The following is a 13,084-nucleotide window of genomic DNA, read 5'->3' on the forward strand; positions in this document are numbered from 1 at the left end:
CTTGACATTCCTTGCAAAAACACCCCTGCCACCAAAACAAGATGGCTGCGATACGTCTACCACATTAGAGGCCTACGTTGTAAAATCCTTCATGCACACAAAACAACGACAGCAAAAACAAGCAAAGACGATGACATTGCAAACCGGTTTTTACTTAATAATACAAATCGCATTAATCATTTACATGCTAGAAATCAATGTCTTTAAACTATTTCTGTGACGTCACTCTATTGTTGAAAGTGTAGATTAGTTTTACGAATCTACACTTAAGTGTAGATTCGTAACATAAGCTACAGTTGGGTGAAGGTTCATTTCAAGTAATAGGTCGACTTGAAAATTACTGTCTTTCCAAACTGAAAGATATCATGTAGTGCAGCAAAATACAGCTGAAAATATGTTATGTTTCAATTTACAATAACATTTTCCAGCTTAGAAAAATCACTTTAAGTATCACAATTTATTGTTAGCTGAAGAAACAGCAAACTGACGTTGTACTCGATAATGTTGCAAGCACTAGTATGCTTATGAATTTTGTAAAATAATTATAAAATTTATGTGACCAACCGTCGTTCGACAACGTATACGAAAACTGTTACACATAACCAGTGGGGGAAATAGTGACTTCAATGTAAGATGGATCCCCTTTTACAAGAACGTAATTATTAAGACAAACGGGTAATATCAACATTTGAGACCAGTGGCTTCACAACTGACTGTCCATAACTCCTTAGCGAGCTCGTCATCTTGAGCGAATGGCGACGGTTCATACTCCGCGCAGTTATCAAAGTACTTTCCGGAGAGTTCAGCCACCGATTCATCCAGAGCACAATGGAGCGTAGTCTGCGCTCCAGCCGTCTCGTCGATAAATACCATCCTGTATACATTGTACAAGTAAAAAAAATGTGTAGTGATAAGTTGAACAGTCCGCTAAATTCAACAAAGAAATACGATGTAGCCAGCAACTTCCTGTTTTATGTAAATAAATTTCAAGAAACTACTTTTAATTAGTCTTAAAGGCAGTTGACACTATTGGTAATTACTCAAAATAATTATCATCATAAAACCTTTCTTGATTACAAGTAATGGGGAGAGGTTGATAGTATAAAACATTGTGAGAAACAGCTCCCTCTGAAGTGACATAGTTATCGAAAAAGAAGTAATTTTCCACGAATTTGATTTCGAGACATCAAGTTTAGAATTTGAGGTCTCGAAATCAAGCATCAGAAAGCACACAACTTCGTGTGACAAGGCTGTTTTTTCTTTCATTATTATCTCGCAACTTCGTCGACGACCGATTGAGCTCAAATTTTCACAGGTTTGTTATTTTATGCATTTGTTGAGATACACCAACTGTGAAGACTAATCTTTGACAAATTACCAATAGTGTCCACTGTCTTTAACAATAACACTTACCACATTAATGGAGAAAACACATAGTACAATGCACCCCGTATAGACGAATAGTTGCTCAAATTTGTTTTCCAAATCGGTGTAAAAATTACCCCTGGGTGAAGTGAGTTAGAAATCAGCCCGCTAGCCTTCTCTCGTCTCGCCAACTCTCGGGCGAAGAGGATATTCGCGAGTTTGCTTAGTGCGTACTTCTCAAGATGTGGATACAGGAAGTTTGCTACATTCGGGTCTTCTCGGGTCATGTTCGGCTGTGGGGCGCGTCCATGAGCTAAGGACGACACAGTAACGACCCGCTTGAGGGCGCTTTTCTTCAGTAGGTCCAGGAGGAGATTTGTGAGAAGAAAGTGACCGAAGTGGTTGGTGCCGAAGACAAAATCAAAATTTTCCTTGGTAACAGCGCCTGCTTTCATGGCAGCAACACCTGGAATAGGAAACCAAAAAAAACAGAGGCGTTTAAAAAAAAGGGGTATTATTTTAACAATTAAAATCATACAGAGGATCTATACCAAAATGTTTTGAGCATGCAACTCGAAGTGTACACCCATCTTTAATGATGTCTGGAACAACTTTGTGCCACACAAACTTTGTCGATAATATTTAAAAGCTGTCGACACTGTTTAAAGTACCGTTGTGCTTACCTGCATTGTTAATTAGTATATCTAGCCTGTCTTCAGTTTCAATGATCTGTTGGGCGAACTCTCTGACCGACTGCAAGCTGGACAGATCAAGATGACGGACCACAACCTCCGAGTTACCCGTACTACTCTTGATATCCTTCGCTACGTCTTCGGCCTTCTGTAGATTGCGACAGGCGAGGATGACCCGAGCTCCTCGCTGGGCCAAGTCCAATGCCGTCACCCGACCGATACCAGAGTTGGCTCCTTTTGAAAGAAGCGGGAAAATAGGCGAAAAAGAGAGAAATAAACAAAACATATAAAATAGGGCCTATCAATAGGTTAATACCAAAGTCGATCATATATAATATCTGATTAATTTCCCACAGTCTATCAAATGTATTACATGCGTAAACAGTATAACTAACATTAAGCAACGCAGTAGCACCAGACTCGAACATATAGTGTGTATGGTATGGAGATTCTGTTCCCCGGACAAGTTTTCCGAACGAGTGGCTTTAGCTACTATACGACATTACGATGACCAGAATGATGATTACTATATTTATTACTTCTGGTCAATAATGACAAAAGTCAATACAGCCGGCCATGTGAACGAAGTAAGCACTGTGTGCACTGATTACCATAGGCTTACCTGTTACGATCACTGTCTTCCCACTGAGCACCACATCGCTGACGAAATACCGTCTGCTAGCAATAAACTGCCAATAGTAAACCCCGTACAACGCTACCAAAATCGGCAGCACCCACTTGATGATAGCGGACATGCAAGCCATCGCAAATACCAGTTATTCTGGAGGCTTTTTGCTTCTTATGTTGAGGATAGTTCACCAATAAATCCGCCGTGCAGCTTTTGGCACTGGAATACACTACACCAGTGCTCCTAGTGGTATATTCGTGCACAGTCTATAATAATGTGATGGTCATATTTATGCATTATTATGCAACCCAATCTATGTTTACATTACCCAAACAATATTGAGTTTGCCGAGTTATATAATAGACGCGCGGACTCGTTAAGACATGGACACTTTTGGTAATTGTCAAAGACCAGTCTTCTCACTTGGTGTATCTCAACATATGCACAAAATAACAAACCTGTGAAAATAATATGAGCTCAATTGGTCGTCGAAGTTGCGTGATTGTAATGAAAGAAAAAACACCCTTGTCACACGACGTTGTGTGCTTTCATGCTTGATTTCGAGGTCCGAGGTCTCGAAATCAAATTCGTGGAAAATAATCTCTTTCTCGAAAACTACGTTACTTCAGATGGAGAAATTTCTCACAATGTTGTATACTATCAACCTTTCCCCATTACTCGTTACCAAGTAAGATTTTATGCTGATGATTATTTTGAGTATTACCAATAGTGTCCACTGCTTTTAACCAGTTGTTACAATTCCCAATAATAGCAAGGTCGATGGTATTAAGCAAAGATTTAAATCTATAATCTTTGATTGCCAAAGAGGCTGCGAACAGTGGCCATATGACCTCTTTAAATTAACTTGCATACTAAGGTCGTGGGTTCGAATCACACCGGAGTAATATGCTTGTGACTTTTGTTCGCTGCAGAGCTCGAGAAAGTACAGGCCTATACAGGATGTCTAAAAATGTATGATTCTGTGGGATACGGTGTATACTAATAAATAGCTTATGGACTCACATTTCATATGACACCAAAAAGTCCGACAAATCATGCTTTTTGTAAAGGGTATGAAAATTAGGTTGCATAGAAATTAGCCTTCCCAATTTTAAGAGGCAAGTCCTCTTACTGAAAGGGATGCTGCAGTGAATTGAAATAAAACAGTTAATTTTGCTGTCATTTATTTCTGATATGTGTATTGAACATTAATACAATGTGTTTTGTTTATTCCCGACATATCTGACTTGCGTAATTAGCGAATAAGTCATGCCCCCCCCCCCTTTTGTGGATTGTTACCGCCCCCTACCATCAACGTCACGTCGGGAATTCAAACATATCGTCGGCAAAAAGAGTCTGGTCCCTAACTCCTAACTACACGCGCCTAGGTACCAGGCCACACAGTGCACACGTCTCTATATGCACACAGCCAAGGGGCCCGACGGCTCGGGTTACCGACATGACGTCACGTTTATGCAAACGAATTCTCCCTTTTAGGGGCGGGGTGGGTTCCCCTAATCTCTTGAAAACCATTTTTAAAATACTTGGGCATTTAATAAATAAAAGAAAACAATATTTCAGGTTTAAAAAGTCATGTTTAATCGTTTAAATGAATAAAAAAAACAAAAAAACATGCAGCCACCCTTTAGGCGTTCCACTGTTGGTGTTTTTACAAAACCATGTCATAGTCCATAGCTCCTTGGTCATACTATGTTGACAACTTGACATTCTTTGCAAAAACACCAAAACAAAAAAAACAAGATGGCTGCGATACTTCCACCACTCAATAAGCCTATGTTGTGTAATGCTTCATGCATACAAAAAAAAACACAAACAACAAAGACAAACAAAGACGATGACTTTGCAAACCGGCTTTTACTGAATAATACAAATCGCATACATTACAAGCAATAAATCAATGTCTACACACAATGGACTCCGCTGTGAGTGCAGATAGTCTTGTCAAAGTTCACAAAGGTGCATAAACTATCTTGGACTGATCGACAGGTAACCCGTAACTACATTATCCATTATTACATTATAACTATGATTATCCATTCCAGTTTATCTAGTTTTGTAATTTCTTAAGTAATTATGTTCCTGTTAATTGTCCTTTTTGTTATCAACTCTCAATATGTATTTAAGGCTGCATAGCAAAAGAATTGTGTAAAACAGTTTAATTACAAACAAACATTGTTTTGTGTTATTTTTTGCTGTATGCATTATACCTTTCACTGTACTTTTATTTCATCAATCAACATTGTTATTGTTATAAACTAAAACCAATTAATTTATATTATAAAGGGTCCAGGCTCTATACAAGCCTAGGCTTTTCCCTGGTGCCCTCCTCTTATCACCCTTTGTTCTTTTGTCTTGTATGTTTTATGATTATTTATTGTGATATTTGGAAATAAAAAACAAACAAACAAACAAACAAACAAACATGTGATATTTGTAGTTGTTTAGAGGACACTATTGGTAATTATCAAAGACCAGTCTTCTCGGTGTATCTCAACATAATAATATGCATAAAATAACAAACCTGTGTAAATTGGAGCTCAATTGGTCGTCAAAGTTGCGATATAATAATGAAGAAAAAAAACACCCTTGTCACAAGCTTTCAGATGCTTTATTTCGTGACCGCAAAATCTAATTCTGAGGTCTCGAAATCAAATTCATGGAAAATGCCTATTTTTCGAAAACTTCGTCACTTCAGAAGGAGCCGTTTCTCACAATGTTTTATATTATCAACCTTTCCCCAATACTCGTTACCAAGTAAGGTTTTATGCTAATAATTATTTTGAGTAACTACCAATAGTGTCCACTGCCCTTAAAGCTTTTCAATTGCATGACTTTGGGATCAATGAAGGGCCTTGTAAGAAGCCATCTCATTTAAACCACAACCACTGATAAGATTTATAAACGAATTCCTCCACTGTTTCCCTTCTATCGATAGGGTTTCACGTGGCCATGTGAAATAATATACAAAATACGCAGTAAGATGGTTGCATTTTTATAAAACTTAATACTTTTAAAGGAACACGTTGCCTTGGATCGGTCGACTTGGTCTTTGAAAGAGTTTGTAACCGTTTGTTATAAAATGCATATGTGGGTAGAAAGATGTTGTTTTGGCCGTGTGAAGATCCACACAGGGATGCCTCGGAATTGCGCGGTTTTCCTTTTACCTCGTCGTCGGTCGGCCATTTAATGGCCGGCCGTGTTAGTTCGCACAGTTAAAGGAAAACCACGCAATTTCGAGGCAAAATTGTGCAGATCATTGTATTCTACTTTTCAAAAATCTTTCCAACCATATGCATTTTATAACAAACGGTTACAAACGCTTTTTATAGACCAACTCGTCGATCCAAGGCAACGTGTTCCTTTAAAGACAAATGAGTATCAACATTTGAGACCAGTGGCTTCACAACTGACTGTCCATAACTCCTTAGCGAGCTCGTCGTCTTGAGCGAATGGCGACGGTTCATACTCCGCGCAGTTATCAAAGTACTTCCCGGAGAGTTCAGCCACCGATTCATCCAGAGCACAATGGAGCGTAGTCTGCGCTCCAGCCGTCTCGTCGATAAATACCATCCTGTATACATTGTAAAAGTAAAAAATGTGTAGTGATAAGTTTATGGTTCAAGAAAGAATTGAAGAATCCGTTAAATTCTACAAAGAAATACGATGTAGCCAGCAACTTTCTGTTTCATGTAAGAAACTACCTTTAAATTCTTAACAATAACACTTACCACATTAATGGAGAAAACACATAGTACAATGCACCCTGTATAGGCGATAAGTTGCCCATGGTGGTTTTCCAAATCGGTGTATAAATTGCCCCTGGGTGGTTGGAGGTGGAAATCAGCCCACTAGCCTTCTCTCGTCTCGCCAACTCTCGGGCGAAGAGGACATTTGCGAGTTTGCTTATATCGTAGTCCTTAAGGTGTGGATACAGGAAGCTCGCTACATTCGGGTCTTCTCGGGTCATGTTCGGCTTTGGGGCAAAGCCTTGAGCCATGGAAGATACAGTAACGACCCGCTTGAGGGCGCTTTTCTTCAGCAAGTCCAGGAGGAGATTTGTGAGAAGAAAGTGACCGAAGTGGTTGGTGCCGAAGACAAAATCAAAATTTTCCTTGGTAACAGCGCCTGCTTTCATGGCAGCAACACCTGGAATAGAAAACAAAAAAGCAGATGCATATTATTTGAAAGGGTATTAACTTAACAATACAAAAGAAGGGGACTATGAGCAACAGGAGATGTACACACACCAGTGTGGTCTAGAACAATTTTAAATTAAACAAACTTTGTCGACAGTTATATATATTGTCGACAATAATAAGTTGCCGACATTGTTTCAAGTACCACTGTGCCTACCTGCATTATTAATTAGTATATCTAGTCTGTCTTCAGTTTCAATGAATTGTTGGGCGAACTCTCGGACCGACTGCAAGCTGGACAGATCGAGATGACGGACCACAACCTCCGAATTACCCGTACTACTCTTGATGTCCTTCGCTACGTCTTCGGCCTTCTGTAGATTGCGGCAGGCGAGGATGACCCGAGCTCCTCGCCGAGCCAAGTCCAAAGCTGTCGTCTTACCGATGCCAGAGTTACCTCCTTTTGAAAGAAGCGGGGAAACAGGGAGAGAGAGAAAGAAACAAACAATCAAAACATATTAAAGTACAACTTTCAAGTCGATCATATTGATCAATTTTGGCTTAAGTCGATCAATAATTAACAAAACATTTAAACAATGTAACTTACCAACGCAATGGCACCTCACTCGATACATAGTATGGATGGTATGGAGATTCTGTTCCCCAGACAAGTTTTTCGAATGAGTGGCTTCAGCTATGGCTTGACTGCACATGAACAAGCGTTGAAGCGCTGCACGCTCAGTGGGAGCCGCAGCCACAGCCGGAGCCGCCACGGCCTCATAGCCAAGTCTTCCCAATGGTCTTCCAAAACATAATTTACACGTCTGCCCGCTACCTCCATGCTCAGACCAGTCTACCAGTCCTGATCAGTCATATAGTCCAAGTGTCCAGCATAGTGGATATTTTAAAGATCTTGAACAACGTTGGTCCTTTGAAAACATTTTCATGGGTTGTGAATTAATATAAAAACAGCATGTGCTATAGGGTTGCTCAACTTTGGGTATTTACCGGTAGATGGCGAAACATCGACTTGGTATGTTGGTCCGGAGGGACTGGGCAAGTCAATGTATGTTTTTCGAAACAGCATTTTGCATTTAGATCCAGATAGTTGTGTGATAGTGATACAGACTGTGACATCCCTTCTCAAATGTTCAAGTTCCGGAAAGTAATTCGGGCTACGATGTCGGCGACTACCAACAGAATCGTGTGGGGCCTCGGAAGTAAAGGGTTGGCCATAATTGTACCGCCAACTTGTTCATTGCATGCCCCCATTACATTCTAAAACGTAATTCACAGCCCGTGTTCACTGCGTGTGCCACACGGAGCACTGTGCTATTGCGCTGATTACGTAGGGAGCCATACCTGTTACGATCACCGTTTTCCCGTCGAGTACCACATCACTGGTGAAATACCGTCTGCTAGCAATTATATGCCAATAATAAACCCCGTACAACGCTACCAAAATCGGCAGCACCCACTTGATGGTTGCGGACAGGCAAGCCATCGTAAACACCAGCTAGTCGAGAGGCTTTTACTTTTTTTTTATAATGTTGAGTTACTAGAAATCCGGCGTGCAGCTTCGAATAGCAACATGCAGTGTTCCATAGTGGTATACTCGTGCACAGTCTATATAATGTATTATTACGCAACCTAATCTATGTTTGCATCTCGCGAACAATTGAGTTTGCCGAGTTATAAATAGCGGTGCGGATTCGTTTGCCTGTACAGTCGATAGTTATCAAAGGTCGCTGTGACCATTGAGGAACACCATGGCCGGGCAGCTATTATTGTTCTCCCCAAACGACATTGCAATGATTTGGTAAAAGAGCAGGCCAATTTCATTATGATGTAATTTTGACGGAAGGAGTCGGTGTCGCGTGCAATTATGTCCTCTATGCAATACTATCCGGAGGACATAATGGCATATGCAATAATGTTCGCCGGACAGTTTTGCATTATGCCGTTGTGTCCGCCCCGTGCAAAACCGTCATTGAGGTAAATTAAACGCCCTTGGTCGACGGAACACGTTCGCGATTTATTTTTTACAAGCTTAGTGCATATCATGAATGACATGGAAAATGTTCGGCCGTTGGGTATTCGCTGCAATCATAAAACACATGAATATTCATGCTGCATCTGACACCGGTTTTGACGGAAAGGGGAAACAAGTATTGCAATGTCGTCTGTGAACGATTCGCGGCCGGGCACCTCCACGGGAAGAAATATAATATAGGAGTTCGACCGACCAATGTGGTCATAGATGCCTTGCTCTTTGCTGGGACTTAGAACTATCATCTCCAGGCGTAGACTGCTGGCTGATGACCTCTTTATAAAAGGAACGTTGTTAGAGAGGACAGTAAAACAACTGAACATAAAGTGGAAATGCGATTTGGGACTTAATGAAGAATGTTTTATTATCAAGTATAACTTTCCTCTAAATGGTAATGCTACAGGTCGCTACACATTTCAAGGACGTTTAAATTAAAACATCGTTGGGTCATTTATATTTTATAAGCCAATGAGGGTTTTTTTCCTCTCAATTTTGAGAAAACACTTTGAGATAGTCCGTTTGGTAGGTGTTGTTTCTTGCACGTTCAAACCATATATGTTTTTATTCCACCGTGGATTTTAGGGAATATCATATGTGCTCGTCGAAATCATTGATGGAACGTACATTGTTGATTCGGTGTTGTTCTCACTGTGTTTCAGCCTAAAGCTCGTGGTTGGCTCATTTAATTTTTATATGTTGAAATCTTATAATGGATTGGAAAATAATTGGTCTAGTTGGCAAATTATAGTGTTCAAAAAGACTTGTCAAGCCGTTGCTTTTATGCAAATTTTTCATCAGTTTATTCAATGTGCGTTTTGTTCATGCGAAACCTTTAGTTGAATTTGAATAATTGTCTTACTGTAGACTGTCACTGATGTTTCTATAAGTCTCAGTAGATGCTACTTGACATTCCTTGCAAAAAAAAGATGGCTGCGATAATACAACCACATTTAGGCCAATGATTATATAGTAAATGCTCCTTACACAAAACAAACAGCAAAACACGATGACATTGCAAACTGACTTTTACTGAATACAATTCGCATGTAATAATTTACATGCAAAAACAATCAATGTCTTCACACGGCAATGATCCCCGTAGATCTGTACAAGGAACTATTCTTGTACTGGTCGACATGACATTTGTAGTTGTTTAAAACCGTTAAACTATGACTTTGGGATCACAGATAATGCATTAAACCATCACATTTCAACCCCAACCACTGATAGCAATAATACAAATTCCTCCACTGTTTCCATGAGGAGAATAGTCTCGAATCGGGACGCTGGTTTTTGTATAGTCGCCGGTAGAGGGCGCAACATCAGCTGGCTCGGAAGGACTTGGCAAGACTACGAATCTGGATCAAAACAAAATGTCGACGTATACACAAGTGTTTTTTTTTTAATTTGTTCATAAGTACCCCCAGGCAGTTTATCCATTCTGATTGGTCGAGAGGGGTTCACGTGGCCATATACAAAATACGTAGTGATGGATGCCAACTTATTACAAAACTTAATTAATAAGACAAACGAATATCAATATTTAAGACCAGTAGCTTCACAACTGACTGTCCATAACTCCTTGGCGAGCTCGTCGTCTTGAGCGAATGGCGACGGTTCTTTCTCCGCGCAGTTATCAAAGTACTTCCCGGAGAGTTCAGCCACCGATTCATCCAGAGCACAATGGAGCGTAGTCTGCGCTCCAGCCGTCTCGTCGATGAGCAGAGTCCTGTGGGAAAAGTTGTTCAAGTTATTCAAGTTGTATCAATATTATGGTTTTTCTATCATTATAAATGCACCTTTATTGTTTGTAAGATCATCACTTATAAAACAATGGATACAAACAAAATGTTTCGTTTGATAGATCAAACACAATCCACACTAAGACATCTAATCGTAAAAAAAAGTATTATTTACCGCATGAACGGAAACAGGGCATAGTACACCATTCTTGATATAGGCCCACTTGAAAAGCTTCTTTTCCATAGCGGTGATAAAATAACCCCGGGGTGAAGGGAGACAGAAACAACCCCTGCTAGATGCCTCTCGCCTCGCCAACTCCCGGGCGAAGAGCGTGTTCGCAAGCTTACTTATCGCGTATTCCCGCAAGTGCGGATAAAGGAAATTTCCAACGGCCAAGTCTTCCCGAGTCATATTCGGCTTTGGCGACAATGTGTGGAAACAGGACGACACCACGACGACTCGTTTGAGGGCACTCTTCTTCAGTAGATCAAGGAGGAGGTTTGTGAGGAGGAAGTGGCCGAAGTGGTTGGTGCCGAAGACGTAGTCAAAGTTATCCCGTGTGACGGTCCCGGGAGGGACATAGGCAACACCTAGATGTACGAATCACAAATTTTACATAATGAAATAGATTTAACATTATGAATTAAAGGCTCTGGACACTATTGGTTATTTACTAAAAATTTACAATTAATATTAGTATTTTAAGTTTCTTAATTTTAGTAAAACTGCAGTATTTTTGTGCACAAGCCTATGTAGAATTTGTGTTCTAACTGCGCAACTGGATATGAGTCCATGAGTCAACTGCCTAAAGGGTCATATGTCGATCGCGCCCGCTGAAGACAGAACGTGAAGGGTTTCACTTGTTTTTTGCTCAAGAATAATCGAGTTACTAACGAATATGTTTTCGGTCTACTGGCTGCAGACAATAGGGGACTTTTGGGACACCTGGTGGCAGCAGGTTTACCAGGTAAAATCCATTGTTCTTGGTAATGTGCGCGTGCGTAAACAGTAGACATAGTCTGCTGCCACCTAGCGTTTCAAAGTCTCCTATTGGGGCAGCGAAGAGTAAAAAACAAAAACAAAAACAATAAAAAAAAACATTGTATTTACCTGCATTATTAATTAGTATATCTAGCCTTTTCTCCTGCTCGTTTATCTCCTGGGCGAACTCTCTGACCGACTGTAAGCTGGACAGATCGAGATGACGGACCACAACCTCCGAGTTACCCGTACTACTCTTGATGTCCTTCGCTACGTCTTCGGCCTTCTGTCGATTGCAACATGCGAGGATGACCCGAGCTCCTCGCTGGGCCAAGTTCAATGCCGTCACCCGACCGATACCAGAGTCGGATCCTTCAAGATTTTAAAACAAAACCAAGCAACCATACATTTTAGAAGGGTTGGTGTACTTTTTGTTGAACACAAAACAAAATATCCACAGATTTACCCTAACTTACACGGTTTGAAGATAATGATGGTAGAAAGCTTCCATAAAAATATTTCTTGCTGGTGCGCTGTGGCTTTTAAGAAATTAGTAGTTACAAAAAATGCAACGGAGTGAAGATGGAAGCGCGCGCCTGTGATTTCATGGTGAAATTTTTCTTAGCGGTATACTGCTTTATATGAAATTGGGCCCTAATTTTAAACATCGCCACCACCTCCCTCTGCTATAACCATTAACCATTATCAAAAATTGTAAGTTCAATCCATTAAGAAAAATAGTTAGCAACTCATAAAAATGTAACCGTATAAATTTCAAGACTGTCTTCAAAACGTACCTGTGATTAACACCGTCTTCCCTTTAAGCACCGGATCGCTTGTGCAATATCTACGATTGGCGATGTGTCTCTTGTACTAATGTCCATACAGAACGTCAACAACAATGCATGCTATGGCAACTATGCCTTTCACTATCATACCAGCTAGAAAATCCATAATGGCGCGCAAAAACTTTACTGTAGGAAGGAAGGCTTAGTATGAAGTAAGTAACAAGAGTCACGCATGGATACAAGACGTGTACAGTTGAAGTGTTGATGACATAACCAACTATCGTTTAGATTAATTCTGTAGTCATTTACGAAAAGAGGGTCGTTCGTTATACGCTTTTCATAAGGTCAAATGATTGATTACCCCCAGAAGCTTATCAAAGAGTCGACCTAGTCGCCCTTTTCATGTTTCCTGGACCTATCATAACTCGCGATATCACATTGTTGTTGTACCTGGATTATCAGACCAATAAGCATGCTACTCGAGTATGTGCATTCAAATTATTTATATTATATTAAAGGTAGTGGACACTATTGGTAATTACTCAAAACAAACAATTAATAACATAAAACCTTACTTGGTGACAAGTAATTGGGAGAGGTTGATAAAATAAAACAATGCGAGAAACGGCTCCCTCCGAAGTGACATAGTTTTCGAGAAAGAAGTAGTTTTCTACGAATTT

The 13,084-nt window shown here is 40.2% G+C and overlaps 2 protein-coding genes and 1 pseudogene across 2 annotated transcripts; all 3 read right to left on the bottom strand.

Moving 5' to 3' along the window:
* Positions 1–131: 131 nt before the first annotated feature.
* LOC139938578 (retinol dehydrogenase 13-like) lies at positions 132–2,932 on the bottom strand. Its single transcript, XM_071934154.1, has 4 exons — positions 2,680–2,932; positions 2,049–2,291; positions 1,414–1,831; positions 132–874 (listed from the first exon to the last, which is right to left on the bottom strand). Exons 1-4 carry the CDS (start codon positions 2,819–2,821, stop codon positions 682–684), a joined length of 996 nt encoding a protein of 331 aa, XP_071790255.1. The 5' UTR covers positions 2,822–2,932; the 3' UTR covers positions 132–681.
* Positions 2,933–4,541: 1,609 nt separating this feature from the next.
* LOC139939058 (retinol dehydrogenase 12-like) lies at positions 4,542–8,425 on the bottom strand. The gene is made up of 4 exons (XM_071934778.1): positions 8,205–8,425; positions 7,060–7,302; positions 6,435–6,852; positions 4,542–6,277 (listed from the first exon to the last, which is right to left on the bottom strand). The coding sequence occupies exons 1-4, from the start codon at positions 8,344–8,346 to the stop codon at positions 6,085–6,087; spliced, it is 996 nt and encodes a 331-aa protein (XP_071790879.1). The 5' UTR covers positions 8,347–8,425; the 3' UTR covers positions 4,542–6,084.
* Positions 8,426–10,428: 2,003 nt separating this feature from the next.
* LOC139938171 (retinol dehydrogenase 13-like) lies at positions 10,429–12,878 on the bottom strand (annotated as a pseudogene).
* Between the last annotated feature and the right edge of the window lie 206 nt (positions 12,879–13,084).

The sequence above is a fragment of the Asterias amurensis genome, chromosome 6 (genome assembly GCF_032118995.1).
Source record: "Asterias amurensis chromosome 6, ASM3211899v1".
Classification (NCBI taxonomy): Eukaryota; Metazoa; Echinodermata; class Asteroidea; order Forcipulatida; family Asteriidae; genus Asterias; species Asterias amurensis.

Coding starts and splice junctions, on each gene's coding strand:
- LOC139939058 (XM_071934778.1), bottom strand. CDS start 8,346: ATGGCTTGCCTGTCCGCAACCATCAAGTGGGTGCTGCCGATTTTGGTA. Junction 7,303..8,204: donor GAAAACGGTGATCGTAACAG/GTATGGCTCCCT, acceptor TTCTTTCAAAAG/GAGGTAACTCTGGCATCGGT. Junction 6,278..6,434: donor GTGTTTTCTCCATTAATGTG/GTAAGTGTTATT, acceptor CAATGTATACAG/GATGGTATTTATCGACGAGA.
- LOC139938578 (XM_071934154.1), bottom strand. CDS start 2,821: ATGGCTTGCATGTCCGCTATCATCAAGTGGGTGCTGCCGATTTTGGTA. Junction 2,292..2,679: donor GAAGACAGTGATCGTAACAG/GTAAGCCTATGG, acceptor TTCTTTCAAAAG/GAGCCAACTCTGGTATCGGT. Junction 875..1,413: donor GTGTTTTCTCCATTAATGTG/GTAAGTGTTATT, acceptor CAATGTATACAG/GATGGTATTTATCGACGAGA.